At 42.1% G+C, this 18,870-nt stretch overlaps 1 protein-coding gene across 1 annotated transcript in view; it reads right to left on the minus strand.

The window, feature by feature from the left end:
- Positions 1-9,760: 9,760 nt before the first annotated feature.
- TYRO3 (TYRO3 protein tyrosine kinase) overlaps positions 9,761-18,870 on the minus strand; it is a 926,976-nt gene continuing 917,866 nt past the window's right edge. Inside the window, exon 19 of the mRNA XM_063440254.1 lies at positions 9,761-10,388. Coding sequence (XP_063296324.1) covers positions 9,986-10,388 — 403 coding nt within the window. The 3' untranslated portion in view covers positions 9,761-9,985. The remainder of the gene's footprint in view (positions 10,389-18,870) is intronic.

The raw sequence follows: 18,870 nt of genomic DNA on the forward strand, positions 1-18,870 counted from the left end.
CATAAGAAGGAGCCGCCCTGCGATGCTTGTCAGCCTGCATCTTCTGGCGAGCAGCGGAATCCACCAAGGAACGCTGAACCTGCTCCCACGTATTACGCAAACCAGCCAAATGCTCATCCAGAACTGGCATGCCCTGTGAGGAGAAAGCAGCCGGAAGAACAACGGGATGTTGGCCATAGACAACGTAAAACGGACTCTTGCCGGAAGAATCATGAGTAGCGTTATTCCGAGCAAACTCAGCCCAAGGAAGAAGGTCAGACCAATTGTTCTGATGGTGGGATACGAAACAACGAAGGTACTGCTCTAGAGATTGATTGGCACATTCAGCAGCTCCATTAGACTAGGGGTGGTATGCGGAGGAAAATTAGAGAGTAATACCCATTTCCGAACAAAAGGCTTTCCAGAACCTGGAAATAAATTGGCTACCCCTATCGGACACAATAGAAACGGGAATGCCATGCAACCGAAACACCTCTCTAGTGAAGATAAGTGCCAGTTCCCTAGACGTGGGCAGCTTGCGAAGAGACACAAAGTGAGCCATCTTGGAAAACCGATCTACTATCATTAGGATAACAGTGTTACCATTTGAAGGGGGTAATTCAACAATAAAATCCATGGACAGGTTAGACCAAGGTCTCTCGGGAATGGGTAACGGATGCAACAGCCCACAAGGAACTCTACGAGAAGATTTCATACAGGCACAAGTAGTACAAGCACCAATATAGTCGGTGACATCCTTGCGTAAGGAATCCCACCAAAAATACTGAGAAATAGCTGACACCGTTTTGGAAATACCAGGATGTCCAGCAGTCTTAGTGTCATGATACAACGACAGAATCTCCCGTCTCTCGGGAACATCAACGAACAGTTTATCAGTAGGTCTCTCGCTAGGTGCCATGCTTTGTTTCGCTTGAATGGCCTGCAAGAGGGACGAGGAAATAGACAAAATAGTAGTAGCTATTATCCTGTCTGGGGGAATGACAGGAGTAACATCAATCTCCTGTTTGTCAGCAGTTTCGAACTGTCTGGACAGAGCGTCTGCTTTAGCGTTGCGATCACCTGGCCTATAGGTGATAATGTAATTGAAATGAGACAAAAACAGTGACCACCTAGCCTGCCTAGAAGACAATCTTTTAGCCTCACTAAGGTAGGATAGGTTCTTGTGATCCGTAAATATGAGGATAGGATCCTTAGTTCCTTCTAACAAATGTCTCCATTCTTTAAGTGCTAAAATAATAGCAAGGAGTCCGCGATTACCCACATCATAATTCTTTTCTGCTTTGGACATTTGTTTGGAAAAGAAGCCACAAGGATGCAATGGCTTTTCAGGCGACTCTCTTTGGGATAAGACAGCACCTATCCCGATATCAAAAGCATCAACTTCAAGAATATATGGCAGTGTGGGAACAGGATGTTGTAAAATAGGTGCAGAAGCGAACGTAGTTTTAAGAAATTTAAAAGCCTGAAGTGCCTCGGGAGACCAGACACGAGTATTGCCATCCTTTTTTGTCATACAGGTGATAGGCGCTACAATAGAGGAAAACCCTTTAATAAAGCGTCTGTAATAGTTAGAGAAACCAAGAAAAGGCTGAATGGCTTTCAAACCTTGTGGTACAGGCCATTCCATGACAGCAGAAAGCTTCTGGGGATCCATACGAAAACCTTTAGTGGAAATCAAATACCCCAAAAACTGGACTTCGGATTGGTCAAATAGACATTTTTCCAATTTATAATAAAGACTATTAGCAAGAAGGGTCTTCAGAACAGTTGTAACAGGCCTGTGATGAGTGTGTAAATCTGTAGAGTATATTAATATGTCGTCCAGGTACACAATTACAAATGTGTGAATAAAGTCTCTTAAGATGTCATTGATAAATTCGTGAAATACCGCTGGGGCATTACATAGACCAAATGGCATAACAGTATACTCGTAATGGCCAGATCTAGTGTTGAATGCCGTCTTCCATTCGTGGTCTTTCTTAATACGTATTAAATTGTATGCACCTCTAAGATCCAACTTAGTGAATACAGTAGCATGTTTGAGCCTGTCAAATAATTCCGTGATTAAAGTTATAGGGTATGCATTTTTTGGTGGCCAGAGCAGCTTTCAGTCATCTTGCTGTGCATGCATGCCAGGCTGACATGCCTCCTTTTAACATCATAATCTACCCGCCTAATTGATCCCACCCCCTATCTCAGTGTAGGGAGGAATGTGCCATGGCAATGTACACCATGATGAACTAATAATTTATCAGCAAAAGCTGGCTTTATGTACTACCATGGAACCATGCTCATTATTGAAACCACCATGGGTGTCATGTATAATAATGTATCTATAAATAGATCATATTTTGTGTCAGTAACACTAAACATGATCTATGCCGTCATATTCTTCTCTTTGCACCTTAATGCTTTGTATGAAGGTCTCTTGATAATGTTATCTAAAGTTATCACTCTTCACACTATGCAGATAACATCAGTTACGAGTAGAGAATTGTAGCGACAAAGTGATCTATAATGCGTGCCTATGTTTATATATAAAAAAATTTACATGAACAATTATTAGATCACTTGAGGACAGAGACAGATACACTTTTATATAAAAGTGCAGGCACTTTTGTATTAAACGTTTCTCATGCATTTATACATAACTATTATTCTATAGCTTGAATTATCTGAGCACGAAAGACAAAAAAAAGTTACAAAGTTCTGACAATTACCTTTCTAATGCATTAAAAGCAACAATTTTGCTATAATTAATATATGTATGTATGTGTGTGTGTATATATATACATATATATATATATATACACACATATATATATATATATATATATATATATATATATATGGATTTCATTGTTTCATGGTTCAAATGAATGTTATAGCAATTTCTTTTATCAAAGCTTGCTAATGTAAGTAGCAGACAAACATGTTGACATTTCTGAAACCAGTAATGTTATCAATAAGATCTAATTTGTATATAATGAAAACATTTAATTTATAAACATTGAGAACATTAAGAACATTAAGAAAAGAGATATGCAAATAATTGCTGCAAAAAACGTGCAAATAATTTGTGATTGGATAACTCGAGTCAAGGTGCTACAGCTATTAAAGAAAATTAATGTAAATAAAGCTCCGGGGCCTGACGGTATTCACCTACGAGTACTTAAGGAGCTAAGTGGGGAAATAAGTGAACCTTTGTATTTAATTTTTCAAGATTCTTTTGTTTCAGGTGTTGTACCGGAGGATTGGAGGAAGGCAGATGTTGTTCCTATATTTAAAAAGGGTTAAAAATCCTTGCCTGGAAATTATAGACCTGTGAGCTTAACTTCTGTAACTGAGAAAATATTTGAAGGGCTATTATGGGATAATATTCAGGAATTCATTGGGAAGAACTTTGTTATTAGTAATAATCAGCATGGTTTTATGAAACATAGGTCATGTCAAACTAACCTAATTGCATTCTACGAAGAAGTAAGTAGAAGTATAGATCAGGGTGTTGCAGTGGATGTGATCTACTTGGATTTTGCCAAGGCATTTGATACGGTTCCTCACAATAGGTTAGTCTTGAAACTAAAATAAATTGGTCTAGATGAATATTCTTGTTCTTGGGTAGAACATTGGCTTAAGGATAGAGTACAACGAGTTGTAATTAATGGTAAATTTTCAGGCTGGACAAAAGTGGTAAGTGGTGTCCCTCAGGGTTCTGTTTTGGGACCACTTCTATTTAACATATTTATAAATGATCTTGAAATAGGCATTGAAAGCCATGTATCAGTGTTTGCAGATGACACAAAACTTTGTAAAGTAATAAAATGTGAGCAGGATATTGCTTTGTTGCAGATGGATTTGGATAGTTTGGGGGACTGGGCACTAAAATGGCAGATTACATTTAATGTAGAGAAATGCAAAGTTATGCACTCCGGGGTTAAGAATGCACAAGCAACTAACACACTAAATGGTAGTGAATTAGGGATAACCACGCACGAGAAGGATTTGGGAATTGTTATAGACAACAAATTAGGCAGCAATATGCAATGTCAATCTGCAGTTGCTAAGGCCAGTAAGGTTTTGTCATGTATAAATAGGGGCATAAATTCTCGGGATGAAAATATAATTTTGCCTCTTTATAAATCGCTGGTAAGACCACACCTTGAATATGCTGTGCAATTTTGGGCACCTGTTCTAAAGAAAGATATCATGGCACTAGAAAAAGTCCAGAGACGAGCTACAAAATTGATAAAAGGAATGGAGCATTTTAGTTACCTAGAAATGTTAAATAAATTAAATCGGTTTAGTTTGGAAAAACGGCGCCTGAGAGGGGATATGATAACTTTATACAAACATATTTGGGGCCAGTACAAACCTTTATCTGGATATCTATTCATCAACAGGGCTATACATAGGACACGAGGTAACACATTTAGGCTGGAAGAAAGGAGATTTAATCTAAGGCAAAGAAAATATTTTTTTACAGTAAGAGCAATAAGGATATGGAATTCTCTGCCTGAAGAGGTGGTTTTGTCAGAGTCACTACAGATGTTTAAACTGCAATTGGATAAATACTTACAAAAACATAACATACAGGGATATAATTTATAATTAGTGGGGTAATAGCTGCTTGATCCAAGGAGACATTTGACTGCTATTTTGGGGACAAGAAGGAATTTTTTCCTAGTTTGTGGCAAAATTGGAAGCGCTTCAGACTAGGTTTTTTGCCTTCTTTTGGATCAACAGCAACAACATATGTGAGGAAGGCTAAACTTGATGGACGCAAGTCTCTTTTCAGCTATGTAACTATGTAACTATGCAACTACAGTGAGGGTGAAAAAGTAGTTAATCCCCTGCTGTTTTTGAACACTTGCCCACTGACAAAGACACAATGTATATAATTTTAATGGTAGGTGTATTTTAACAATGAGAGACCGAATAACAAAATAAAAATCTTGAAAACCGCATGTCAAAAAAGTTATAAATGAATTTGCATGTCAATGAGTGAAATAATTATTTGATTCCCTATCACTCAGCAAGATCTCTGGCTCCCAGGTGTCTTTTACCCAGGTAACAAACTGAGATTATGAGCACTCTGTTAAAGTTACTGCTCCTAATCTCAGCTCGTTACCTTTATAAAAGACACCTGTCCGCATAAGCAATCAATCAGATTCCAAACTTTCCACCATGGCCAAGACCAAAGAGCTGTCCAAGGATATCAGGGACAAGATTTAAGACCTATACAAGGCTGAAATGGGCTACAAGACCATCGCCAAGCAGCTTGGTGAGAAAGTGACAACAGCTGGTGCGATTATTCGCAAACACAAAATAACAGGCAGCCTCCCTCGGTCTGGTGCTTCATGCAAGATCTCATCTTGAGGAGTTTAAACATTTATCAGAATGGTTAAGAGCCCAGAACTACACAGTAGGATATTGTTAATGATCTCAAGGCAGCTGAGACCATAGTCACTAAGAAAACAATTGGTAACACTCAACGCTGTGAAGGACTGAAATCCAGTAGCGTGTCATGGCTACCGGCTCCTCTGCCGGCGTGGGTGCACAAAAACTAAGCAGCCATTCTGACTTACCTTGGTCCCGGTGGGCAACAGCCCGTTTTCCCTCCGTTCCGGTCCTCAGCGGGTGCGACGGTCTTAGGAATGCCGGCCGCTGCGGTTTGTATTTTTATAGGAAACTTACCTTCACCCACATCAAAGATGTTGCCAACGTGCGTGCGACGTCACGTCATAGACGTGCACGCACGTTTTGGGGTCAGAGACAGCCAATTAAAGCCTAAGGAGGGTTATTTAAACACAAATTACCTTTTTGTCAGTGCCCTGTCGTTGTTTCCACTAGCTGGTTATCCGAGAGTGTGTTCCTGATTTGCGTTTTTCTGGTATTTGACTTTGGCTTAGTTTTGACTTCCCTGATTTCTGGTATCCTTGACTTCTGGCTTTCCTCATCATTGTGTCTCATTCTGTGTCACTGACCTCGGCAAGTATTTTGACTATTCTCATGTTAAGTCCGGCCATTCTATGGTCCAATTAGACAAAATCCTTAGTCCTAGGTTGATACTGTTCTGTGTGCTGGATCAACTATAATCCTGACACAGTGCACACAAGGTCCTCCTGCTCAAGAAAGCACATGCACAGGCCCTGTCTGAAGTTTGCCAATGAACATCTGAATGATTCAGAGGAGAACTGGGTGAAAGTGTTGTGGTCAGATGAGACCAAAATCAAGCTCTTTGGCATCAACTCAACTTGCCATGTTTGGAGGAGGAGGAATGCTGCTTAGCCCGAAGAACACCATCCCACCATCAAACATCAGAGGTGGAAACATGTTTTGGGGTTTTTTTTTCTGCTAAGGGGACAGGACAACAGCCCTGCATCAAAGAGACGATGGATGGGGCCATGTAGCATCAAATCTTGTGTGAGGACCTCCTTCCATCAGCCAGGTCATTAAAAATGGGTCACCCTAAACAGAGAGCCAAGGCAACAAAGGAGTGGCTCAAGAAGAAGTCTAGCCAGTCTCCAGAGCTTAATCCAATAGAAAATCAGTGGAGGGACCTTAATGACTTGGAGGATGTGCAAAGAGGAGTGGGACAAAACCTATCCTGAGATGTGTGCAACTACAAGAAACATCTGATCTCTGTGATTGCCAACAAGGGTTTTGCCACCAAGTACTAAGTAAAAGGGGTCAAATACTTATTTCACTCATTTACATGCAAATCAATTTCTAACTTTTTTGACATGCGTTTTTCTGGATTTTCTTTTTTTTTTGTTATTCTGTCTCTCACTGTTAAAATACGCCTACCATTAAAATTATAGACTAATAATTTCTTTGTCAGTGGGCAAACGTTGAAAATCAGCAGGGTGTCAAATACTTTTTCCACTCACTGTATCTACATTCAGTATTTTGAAGTATTGTGTGGTTTAAGAAAACCAATATAAAAATTAGAATGGCCTTTAACCCCTTAAGGACCAAACTTCTGGAATAAAAGGGAATCATGACATGTCATGTGTCCTTAAGGGGTTAAATAAATGGTCCGAGTATAACTAATTTTAACACTCATGTGTTAACTCAAAAAAGAAAGTAATGAACAAGAATTCAACTAAATTGATGCTATAGTTGATCTCCGTAACAGAGCCACAGAGTACTTCTCACAATTTCTCTATCCCCTTAAGGACACAGCTTTAGAAATAAAAGGGAAACATGGATCATTTCTGTCATGTGTCCTTAAGGGGCTGTACAATCATCCCAATAGCTAGTGTTATTAAATAAAATGTGCAACTCTGGGATAGTCTGTGAATGATTCCATAACATTTCCTAACTACATTGTGTACTAAGTTGAATGAAGTACTATAACTTTGCCTTCTATATACATAACTTGTTGGGTGACCATTTACCAATTGACAGTTTGAAATATATTCATCCATAAATGCATGTACCTTTAGCATGCATTCCCTTTAAGCAATTTCTATAAATCCTGAGAGGGAATATAACCACACAGCCCCTTGTATCCTTCGCTTACATGCACTATACATCAGTTAATATTAGAATATGAATCCACTACCACCCAAATTCACCTGATGGAACACCTAAGGAATACTGTGACAAACTGAAAAAATATAGGGAAACAAAAGTCAGCAAGCAGTTACATAAGCAATCATTTTGATCAGTTTGTAGAGTACAAATAACTGCATTACAATTAAAGTATGCTCCAAGCAGGAAAATGAATATTCTCTTTTGAATATTTCAATGAAAGACAATGAACAGGGACATTGTGTACCTGCAAATAATCATTTCTCCTTCAAAGTAATCTGTTTCAGATGGTGTGATACCACATTTAGCGGTGATAACATTTAGTGGACCAAAATGAACATTTCTACAACATCTGGTCATGAACTTTGCAAGCCTAAAAGTATATACATCTAAAGATTTCATGGAAGCTCGTCTTATCAAGAACTTTGGCCGATATATACATACAGTCAGGTCCAAAAATATTGGGACATCGACACAATTCTAATCTTTTTGGCTCTATACACCAACACAATGGGTTTGAAATGAAACAAACAAGATGTGCTTTAACTGCAGACTTCATCTTTAATTTGAGGGTATTTACATCCAAATCAGGTGATTATTGTAGGAATTACAACAGTTTGTATATGTGCCTCCCACTTTTTAAGGGACCAAAAGTAATGGGACAGATTAACAGTCATAAATCAAACTTTCACTTTTTAATACTTGGTTGCAACTCCTTTGCAGTCAATTACAGCCTGAAGTCTGGAACGCATAGACATCACTAGACGCTGGGTTTCATCCCTGGTGATGCTCTGCCAGGCCTCTACTGCAACTGTCTTCAGTTCTGCTTGTTCTTGGGGCATTTTCCCTTCAGTTTTGTCTTCATCAAGTGAAATGCATGCTCAATCGGATTCAGGTCAGGTGATTGACTTGGCCATTGGATAACATTCCACTTCTTTCCCTTAAAAAACTCTTTGGCTGCTTTTGCAGTATGCTTCGGGTCATTGTCCATCTGCACTGTGAAGCACCGTCCAATGAGTTCTGAAGCATTTGGCTGAATATGAGCAGATAATATTGCCCAAAACACTTCAGAATTCATCCTGCTGATTTTGTCAGCAGTCACATCATCAATAAATACAAGAGAACCAGTTCCAATGGCAGCCATACATGCCCACGCCATGACACTACCACCACCATGCTTCACTGATGAGGTGGTATGCTTTGAATCATGAGCAGTTCCTTTCCTTCTCCATACTCTTCTCTTCCCATCACTCTGGTACAAGTTGATCTTGGTCTCATCTGTCCATAGGATGTTGTTCCAGAATTGTGAAGGCTTTTTTAGATGATGTTTGGCCAACTCTAATCTGGCGTTCCTGTTTTTGAGTCCCACCAATGGTTTACATCTTGTGGTGAACCCTCTGTATTCACTCTGGTGAAGTATTTTCTTGATTGTCGACTTTGACACATATACACCTACCTCCTGGAGAGTGTTCTTGATCTAGCCAACTGTTGTGAAGGGTGTTTTCTTCATCAGGGAAATAATTTTTCGGTCATCCACCACAGTTGTTTTCCGTGGTCTCCCGGGTCTTTTGGTGTTGCTGAGCTCACCGGTGCGTTCATTCTTTTTAAGGATGTTCCAAATAGTTGATTTGGCCACACCTAATGTTTTTGATATCTCTCTGATGGGTTTGTTTTGTTTTTTCAGCCTAATGATGGCTTGCTTCACTGATAGTGACAGCTCTTTGGATCTCATATTGAGAGTTGACAGCAACAGATTCCAAATGCAAATAGCACACTTGAAAGGAACTCTGGACCTTTTATCTGCTCCTTGTAAATGGTATAATGAGGGAATAACACACACCTGGCCATGGAACAGCTGAGCAGCCAATTGTCCCATTACTTTTGGTCCCTTGAAAAGTGGGAGGCACATATACAAACTGTTGTAATTCCTACACCGTTCACCTGATTTGGATGTAAATACCCTCAAATTAAAGCTGAAAGTCTGCAGTTAAAGCACATCTTGTTCATTTCATTTCAAATCTATTGTGGTGGTGTATAGAGCCAAAAATATTAGAATTGTGTTGATGTCCCAATATTTATGGACCTGACTGTAAATGTTAAAGGCAACACAAAGTGTCCTACTTAGTCCAACCCATACAAATATTTTTATCATTATTATATTTGGTGTTGTTATATAAACTTGTCGCATTAAAGAAATGATCAATATTGGAAATTATAAAAAAAAAAATGTAACTGCAAAGCTTATAATTACATCTTACTGCTGAAGTATCTTGCCAGAGATTTCATAGGAGGTAGTGGGTCAATAAAGATAAGGAGATTCCACAAAAAAGTAACAATTAAATTATTAGATTTTAGAATCTAGACCAATGTAGCAGAATTGGTCACTTTCCAAGAACTCTTATCTGGTTTTAATATTTAGTGTCAAAAAGCCACAACCTGAAAATTAATTCTAAAAGTTAATGACTACATGATCTTCCTGCATTTCTTCTTCCTCACCCTCCTCTTCAATAAGAAGTCCTTGTGCTTCACCATTTTGTGTAGGTTGAGGCCAATCGTTTGCTTCTCTAAGGCACCCAGGGTTCACAATATAGCGATAATCACCACTGATGGCAGTAGCACCACATGTCTGTGAAGGCTCTGGGCAACAATCGCTCTCATCTCCAAAACCAGAATGCAGAATGGATGCTCCTGCAGAAGCTCCACAAGTCTCCTCGAGGTTTACGTAGAGGGGATCCTGACTGGCTGAGAGTACAGATAGCCGACCCCATATTGTTTCTAGCCGCCTTCTGAGATCTGTGAAGCAGGGCCTCCGTTTCGGCTCAGTAATCCAGCACTGGCACATCACTTCATAGCTGCAAAGAAAATAATTTTGTTTTAACATGTTTACACTAGTTAATAATATGTTGAAGACCACCATAAGCACAATATCTAAACTTAAAAAGAATGCACCACTCCCCAAACGCAAAAAAAAATACTGTTTAGTAGATATATGCCAAATGAAAACTTTCATGCATTTAATTATGCATTTTTTTTTTTATTAGGGATATATCTAAAAACAGCTTGCAAAAACTGCAGATCTCTTGTCTGAAGTAATTTCAAGCCCTCCTCTTCTAACCCAGCCCAGACTTTCTTTAGTTGTCCAATCATAGACTTCCCAGCTCATTGAGAAGTCTTTAAAAGTCAGGTGCTCTGAGCAATTACGTGCCTCTTGAGTTTATCTACACTGAGCTAAACAAACAAGGAAGTAACTGGACCTGTTGTCTGTTTGAAAGTGCAACAGGGTTAATTTATAAAAATGCCAATTTTCTATTAAAATCTGCACTTTTTATAAAATGAAAACCAGGCACACACTGGACTCCTAAAGCAATTTAGTCTGCTGAAATGCTTCATACATTAGAGGTCCAAAGTGTCCCTTTAAGCTATGCCTAAATTATTTTGGTCAATAAAGTGAAATAGAAGATGAAACAGAGGGACACTGCACTCCCTTCATAATCAGGGTGCAGCCGGACCCAAGGTAGGTTGAACTTCAAACGATAGTTCAAAGACAGAAGGTGGTCCAGGCATGCAAGTTTCAAAGAAAAAGCAAATTTATTGGGAAAGTGTACATCGTTTTGACACCAAAGGGTCTTTGGCTTGACAAAGACCCTTTGGGGTTGAAACGTTACTGCACACTCTCTCAATAAATCTGCTTTTTCTTTAAACCTTTAGTGTCTGGCTCATCTTCTGTCTTTAAATTAAAGAATTAAAATGATCCTGTCATGTTTTCAGGTCATCATGCTGGGGATCTCCCTATCTGTGTTGTCCCCTAATTCCACACATCATGTTTAGGCTTGATTAGAAGATTGTGCTTGTCCCATCCTAAATATGATAAAAATGAGACTTGAGTATTAATCTGTGGGTAGATATTAATGTCTCTTTTGGATATGATATTGGAACACAAGACTTGTTCATCTCAAAGGACTCCTTATCTAAGAGGCAATCAATGTCACGAACGCACCCTACTCCAAGAGTGTGCGTGACGTAGTTGTGGTGGTGAAAGGGTTAAAGTACACTATTTGTTTTCACTAGACTCCCCCTTTTTAACACCACCCACACTTAAACATAATAATATAACTATTACTATTTTAACGCTGCCACCACCAAGACAATTTATAAATGGGGTACCTTGGTCCCCCAGGTAAATCAACAATAAAACCCACCAAATATTACTTAGTACAATATTTAAGGAATTACAAAAATACTAACTAGTCTCTTCAGGTAACGTGATTCTTAATCAGACAAAGGCAGAACTTAATAAATTAATGTTTATTATGAACAAAGAATAGTCACAGTGCACATAACAATATATGATAAACAAGTTATTTACACCAACAAGAGATAAAAACAAAAAGGATAAAATACAGAAGTCCTAATTACTCACTGTAGCGGAGTAGCAGTATAATCACGGTATCTCCGCAGGTAGTCAGGATAAAGCAGGTAAAACACAGGCAGCGTAATAATAATCCCTCTTCCCCAAGGACTAGATAACACACAGTCTGGGAGCCAGCTGTCAACTGTGGGGGTCCCAGCTTCGAAAGATGTAACCCCTGTTGACCTCAGCAATAACATCTCTGTAAATTGTGCGATTTACTACACAAATTACATTAAAGGATAATATTCCATAGTGTAATAATAAATTATACACCCTTGCCATGACAATCAAGACATATGGCAAATGAGAGCGTTAGTTTATCCTGAAGCCAGACTTCCAGGCCACTTATGTCTGACTTCTCACACCTTACAGAATAGCTCTGTTGGGGTCCCAGCTTCAAAGAGGAACTTAGGTTGTAAGCCTCTCATACAATCAAACTAACCCTTTTTGAAATTGACAATATCACCTCTACCAGGCAGCCAGTTCATATATGCACTACACAAATTACATTAAGGGGCATGGCTAACTGCTGATCCGAATGGACTTACCTTGCTAAGCTCCTAAAGCTTCAACGGCTGAATCCAACACAATCCACTGGGCACATCCACTATCATGGGTAACCCCCCAAAAAACAATCCTCCCACCAAGGCTCAGGGAAAACACCGACAGCAAAATCCAGCTCCCTAACAAGGTTTTTCAGAGAAACGGCGGATAGGCCTGTTGACCGGGATGATCCCAAGATGGTGTTCACTTCACAGGGCGACAGCTCTCCTGCCGTCAAGCCCAGCGGGATCAGACACCTATCACTCACAACTTGACCCATGCCTCCGAGAAATATTGGCAAACCTCCTGACTAAAAAAGACATGGAGAGTATGCTACACAAACTTGAAAGCTCTTTTCAGAAGAAACTAGAGGCCCTGGGAACTTACATATGCCAGGTGGGTGAGTGAGTGAGCTCCCTTGAAGACGACAGGGACCTGCTCTTCTCCCAAATGCAACACCTGCAATCAACGGTTGAAGCCAATACCTCAGCTATGGCTGCCTACCAAAGATCACTAGATGATCTCGACAATCAGGGGCGCCGCAACAATTTGCGGATCAAAGGCCTACCTGAACAAGATCTCGAAGAGCTCCATCGGCTGCTCCAGGAACTTTTCAACCTCATCCTTGCCAAGCCAGCGGATAACCCAGTGATCATAGACTGAGCACATCGCCCCCTCCGACCCAGAGGGTCCAAGGTGTATACACCGAGGGATGTTATCTGCTGACTGCACTATTATTCCTGCAAGGAAGATCTGCTCCATACCCTGAGGAATACATCCCAACCGCTACTATTCCACGAAGTTCCAATCCAAATCTTTCTGGATCTATCATGGCTGAAGGCTCCGGAGGCCGATCACCGACCTGCTCAGAGCCTGGAACATCAGGTACTGATGGGGCTTTCCCCTGGCACTTATAATAACAAGACAGGGCGCTACATTTACAATTTCCACTACACATGATGTACTCAGAGCTCTGGACTTACCTGATGTTCAGGTTGAAGATTGGTATGCACCTGTTCAATCTAATACAGCCTCCACCTTTCGCAACACCAATGTTGGCAGACGGGGCCCAAGAGGCACCATATTGAAATGTCAGACAGACAAGCACCACAATCCACATCCAGACATCCGATTACATAATTCTGAGGGACACCCTAATATCTATTTGACTTGTGCATTTGACTTCTCCTAAGTGTCTCACTCAACCGACACCATAACTATAACTTTGGCAGGGCGGATCACAAAGGTAAATAAATACAAAATTTATGATCTTGAGGAAAGTCCCATGTAGTGGACTGAAACGTAGATCATTTTAAATATGCTTTAATAAAATTTGGATTTTTTATCTGGACCGTGAGTGCTGCTACCTCTTTGGATTTCTTATATATATATATATATATATATATATATATATATATATATATATATTTATATGGAAAAGCGGAGCCTGGAGTTGTGGGAGGGGTTGATCCGGCCTATAAAAACTTAAACCTACCTCCATATTGGGCTGACGTCGGCTGGTCACTTCCGGTTCCATTTTTTCACCAGAAGAATTTCCTTGTGTGTTCCGCAACGGTACTTCCGGGCACCTACCCAAACTTCCGGGTCGGCCACCAGGCACCCGGCTACAGTGAGTAAAAACGCTCCAAGTTGCCGAAAAGGGGACCTATGCGCACGCACACATTCACTCACTATAAACTCGCATTTAAACAAACGGAAGTTTGTACACACAAACTAACACATGAACCTTCCTTCTCCCAGCACATAGATCGTTCATACAAACTAATGTAATCACATACAAAACGAAACAAACAAGTTTCAGGTCGGCTAATTCAGACGAACGACCTATCAAACTTGCACAACACCGCCAACTACGGTTCAAACGGCTAACTACACATGAAACCCCTTTTCAAGAATTTAAGGCAGAAATGCCACACTGGCTTCACAAAACTTACAGACAAAAAAAAATAAAAAATACTCAACACGGGATAAAAAGAACTGGTTTTCCATTTGTTACTCTGCATAAATAATAATCGCTTGTTAAACGTATTCACTGCTAATATCTATAAAACTGCTAATTAGGGGCGTGGCTTGGCAGCTGAAGAAAATGGCCGCACAAACCTTTTCTCCACCGGGGTCCCGACAAGCCAGCACACAATCGAAATGGGGAGATCGAACACAGCCCCACAAACCGGGAAGACCCCAGATACAAAAAAGGGACAGTTCACCTTGTCCCTATGCCAGTTCCTGGTGACCCCCGCGGTCCTCACGACACAGCCACATGGCGCCGATGGATCAATGGCGTCGGAGGATTCCGCGCCTTCATCTCCGGCATCCGACCTGCAAACGGGAGGCACTGAGAGGCCTCCATGGATGGATCTCCTGAGAGCCTTGCCCACAAAAGAAGACCTGCGCTCTGCCACCTCAGAGTTGTGAGCCACGAACCGGCAGGACATCCAGGCACTGAGAGCAGACATGCAGGGCCTGTCAGACCACGTGAGCCACATGGAGGCAGCCTGTGACAGTCTGAGAGTGGCCCAGAACACATTGGCAGAGGCTGCAGACACCTGCTCTGAACAGGTACGTGGCATGGCCCATTGAGGACTTAGACAACAGGGGGTGCCGCAATAACACAAGGCTGCGCGGCCTTCCTAAACCCGAGGATTCCCCCCTCCAACTGCAGGAAAAAGCCTCCTGGAAATATTTAATGGACTGCTAGGCCGTGACCACCAGGCACCAATAGAATGTGTGAGAGCGCATAGAGCCCTCCGTCCAAAGGGCCCACCAGATAGTCCACCCAGGGATGTCATTTGCTGCTTGGCGAACTTTGCCGTAAAGGAGACCATCCTTAAACAAGCAAGAGAGCAGCAGATGCTCACTTACCGGAATCCTGACCTGCAACTCTTCCCAGACTTGTCACCAGCTACCCTGACCAACCGACGTGCCCTGAAACCACTCACGAGAGCACTGGTTGCTCAACAGATCCGGTACAGATGGCAGATGCCCACGGGACTGCTAGTTCACACATTGAGAGGTCCATTCCTGGTCCGCACACACAGCGACTACATAGCGCTGGGCACGGAGCTCCACTTACCCGCTATCAACATCAGGTGGCCAGACCCATTGGACATGTACAACGCCGCAAGAAACCCCTACCCAAGACTGGTGCTGCCACAACGCACCGGGTGGGGACGCCAGGAGGCCACTAGGCCCACAGGTACCGCCCGCTAGTGGACACGACCTTCCACTTCCCAAGAGGTCGGTGTCTACAGTATAGGGGGGGGTATCTTCCGCTCCAGCCTCTGGGTCTGGGGATTCCTACCCTCCTGACACCGGTGCCTCCGCTCTCTTACAGGGGCGACCCCTTCTGTGCCCTGGGCTCTGGGGTGGCACCCACGTTACCGTGTGGTGCCACCCCGGATTCACAGGTGGTACACGTCGGTAAACTCAGGAATCCCACGTCTGATAAGATCCCTTCTCTAAAAAACAATCAGGTACGTGGTCTCCAACATGCCACTTACCCCAAGCAGCGTTATACTGGCAGATAGGGTACTTGAATGGACCGCTCTACTCAAGAGCTCTAGTTAGGGTGTCACTTCTCTCTGCCACTATATGCGTATTAAGTCTCCAGATGCCTACACCCTGCCTTCGTTCAAAGGCACAGCACAGGGCCAGACCCCCTGCCTGTGGCAGACCTCCCTGCCTCTGGATTATTATTTGAGACTATTTTGTCTGTTTGTTCGCCAATCCCTGGTTGTTCGTGTGTTTCCTGGTTGCATTCCCTAAAAGACGAACTAAGTACCGAATGGCGGGCAACCCAGCAGGGAAGTGTGCTGCTCGTTAACCTTTCTGACCTTATTAACATTGTGGTTAACCGCAGCCACTTTCAACTCCTGAACGGTCGGCTGGGTGGCCGTCGTTCGTATGAATGAACACGTGGTGGCGGCCATCTTGGACAGTCGAACGCCCAGTGGTGTTCGTCATCAACCACATGGAACTAATTTCAGACACTGTTTCCCACGAACACCACTGAGATCACCAACCATCCATCTCTTTGTTCCAGTTCATTTGAACGCCATGCCGTTCAGTATATTGACAATCCACGAACGGAACTGTCCCAGATAGCTAGACCCATGGAGCTCATTCTTTCCCATCCATGGCGATTTGACTGTATGTATGGGATCTGAGCGCTGTTCAGTTATATTGAGCGCTCAGATCCAAGAGATGTCGAACATGGGGGTTCCGTTTGTTAAAATAAGAATTATGTATTTTTTATGTGTTTTTACTGTTATTGTAAAATGGAAATATTCTCTATCCCTGGAGGTAATTGAGTTGCTTCAGGCACTTAACCCAATTATCTCCAGGATAGAGAGGAGGAGTTGCACTGTTTGTGTGGGAGTGTTTTCATATTGTGACTGTATGTGATTGGATACTGTAAGTCCCTTGCTGGAAGACCTGCATAAAAGGCTGATATGAGGCCACCATTAAACAGATCCTGCTTGACTCTTGGGGGGATAATTCCCTTAGGAATGTTCGGTAGCGGGAAAAGAACAACTGTGGCGGCGTTAACCCCTTCTCCTACCCGGGGTGCTGTTACAGCGCCTCTATCAGCCACTTGGCATCAGCAGGGCCTCACCATCCCACTAGTAGTTAAGTTCTTCGCCACCCGGCAGTTAAAGAAGCCAGTTAAACACAAGTTGTGATAACAATAGCAAGACAAGACTCACATCTAAATCTCATTATAGCATGTCGCAAGCATCAGAGCAAGCAGACAACTACTCCTTACCCAGCACGCCAGCTAGACCTCCTACTCCAACTATGGACCCCATAGTAGGAGAAAGTCAAGACCCCTCTAAGATCATGGACAATCCCAAAGATCGGTGCAGAACTCAGACGTAGGGGGATACCGTTCCTGGCTACGGCCAGGAAAGCAGAATTGTACAGGATTATGATGACCAGCACAGATGAACTCTCACAGGGAGTCAGACCACTATGACAGCTATGCTCGCATTGATCAACAGTTTAAACCAAAGAGTGGATAAATTGGAAACTTCAGCACCAGCCACAGTGTCCCCTCCAGATATCCCTCCTGCACAAGTTATCAACCAAACCGTCTCACAGGGAAATGCCACAGGTACACAAACTGCACAGGATTCGGATACACACCTTATTACACCAGCACACATGGTACCTCCCAACATCAAGAAAGATATTCTTGAGGGTAAAGATCTAAACCTCATGTCCTTACTTATAGCATCACAGGACATAGTGGAAAATAAAACATACAACTACGGTGACCTATCAGTAGTGCTCAAGGCCAAAGACCCTAGGCTGGGGAAAAAAAACTGTCCATACCAGACTTCGTACTCGCATTTGGGTTGTATAGGGATGTTATATGCTTTACTTTTCCACAAAGTAGAGAGGAACTGGACTTGTATATGCACAAGTTGGTAGATCTGGGAAACAAGTACGGTGGTACCAATTTTTATGACTACCACAAATCTTTTCAGCCAAGGCAGCAGCAACCTTTGCCCAGTTCAACATAAGAATAGATTGGAGTCATATGGACACCGAGTTATTCTGTCACCACTTTGCCGGGCTAGTACCACCGGCTTGCGGAATCTGCTCTTCAAACTCGCACACTACCAACTTGTGCCCCAGCGAGACCAGTTTTCCCAATACTAGTTACGCTCCCACCACTAGTTATGCAGCCCCTAGCACTAACAGAACAGAATAGAACAGAAAGGCTTAAAAGATAAACTTGGTAGACCGATAGTGTTCTTGGGAAAGGCATAGGTGTCCAACAATTTCAATGCAGGAGGCTGCAGTTTCAGCACCTGCAGATTGTTGCACATCTGCTCAATCTGTTACCGAGCTCACGATAAGACCATGTGCCCAAACTGCCTCTGATGTGGGATTATTAAAAATCTTTATTGTACTTGTATTGAATTATTGTACTAACTCCATTTTAACTTCATACTGTGATGATCCTCCATTTTGTCCTCCTAACCTGACTTCTTCAATCCTCCATTTTGTCCTCCTAACCTGACTTCTTCAGTCCTCCATTTTGTCCTCATGACTTAACTTGTTCATTTTAAAACTACCTTACGTGACTGAACTTCTCAACCCAATTAGTATAGTAGACAAAGACTGTATTCCCTGCAAGGACAAGCACCAGGAGTTGCCGGCTACTCCTTAAAACTTGTAAGATAGTATAGTTTGAAGGCCACGAGAACACAGTAGTAATGAAATGTTCTATTCATAAGAGACCTTGCACCTGGACATGAGGCCTGATATCATTGACCGTGTAAAATGACGCTCAGGACCCCCTTATCCCCACCCGTGTCCAGAACAATCCCACCTCCGGTGGGTGGGCACGG

This window comes from Pelobates fuscus, chromosome 13 (assembly GCF_036172605.1).
Source record: "Pelobates fuscus isolate aPelFus1 chromosome 13, aPelFus1.pri, whole genome shotgun sequence".
NCBI lineage: Eukaryota > Metazoa > Chordata > Amphibia > Anura > Pelobatidae > Pelobates > Pelobates fuscus.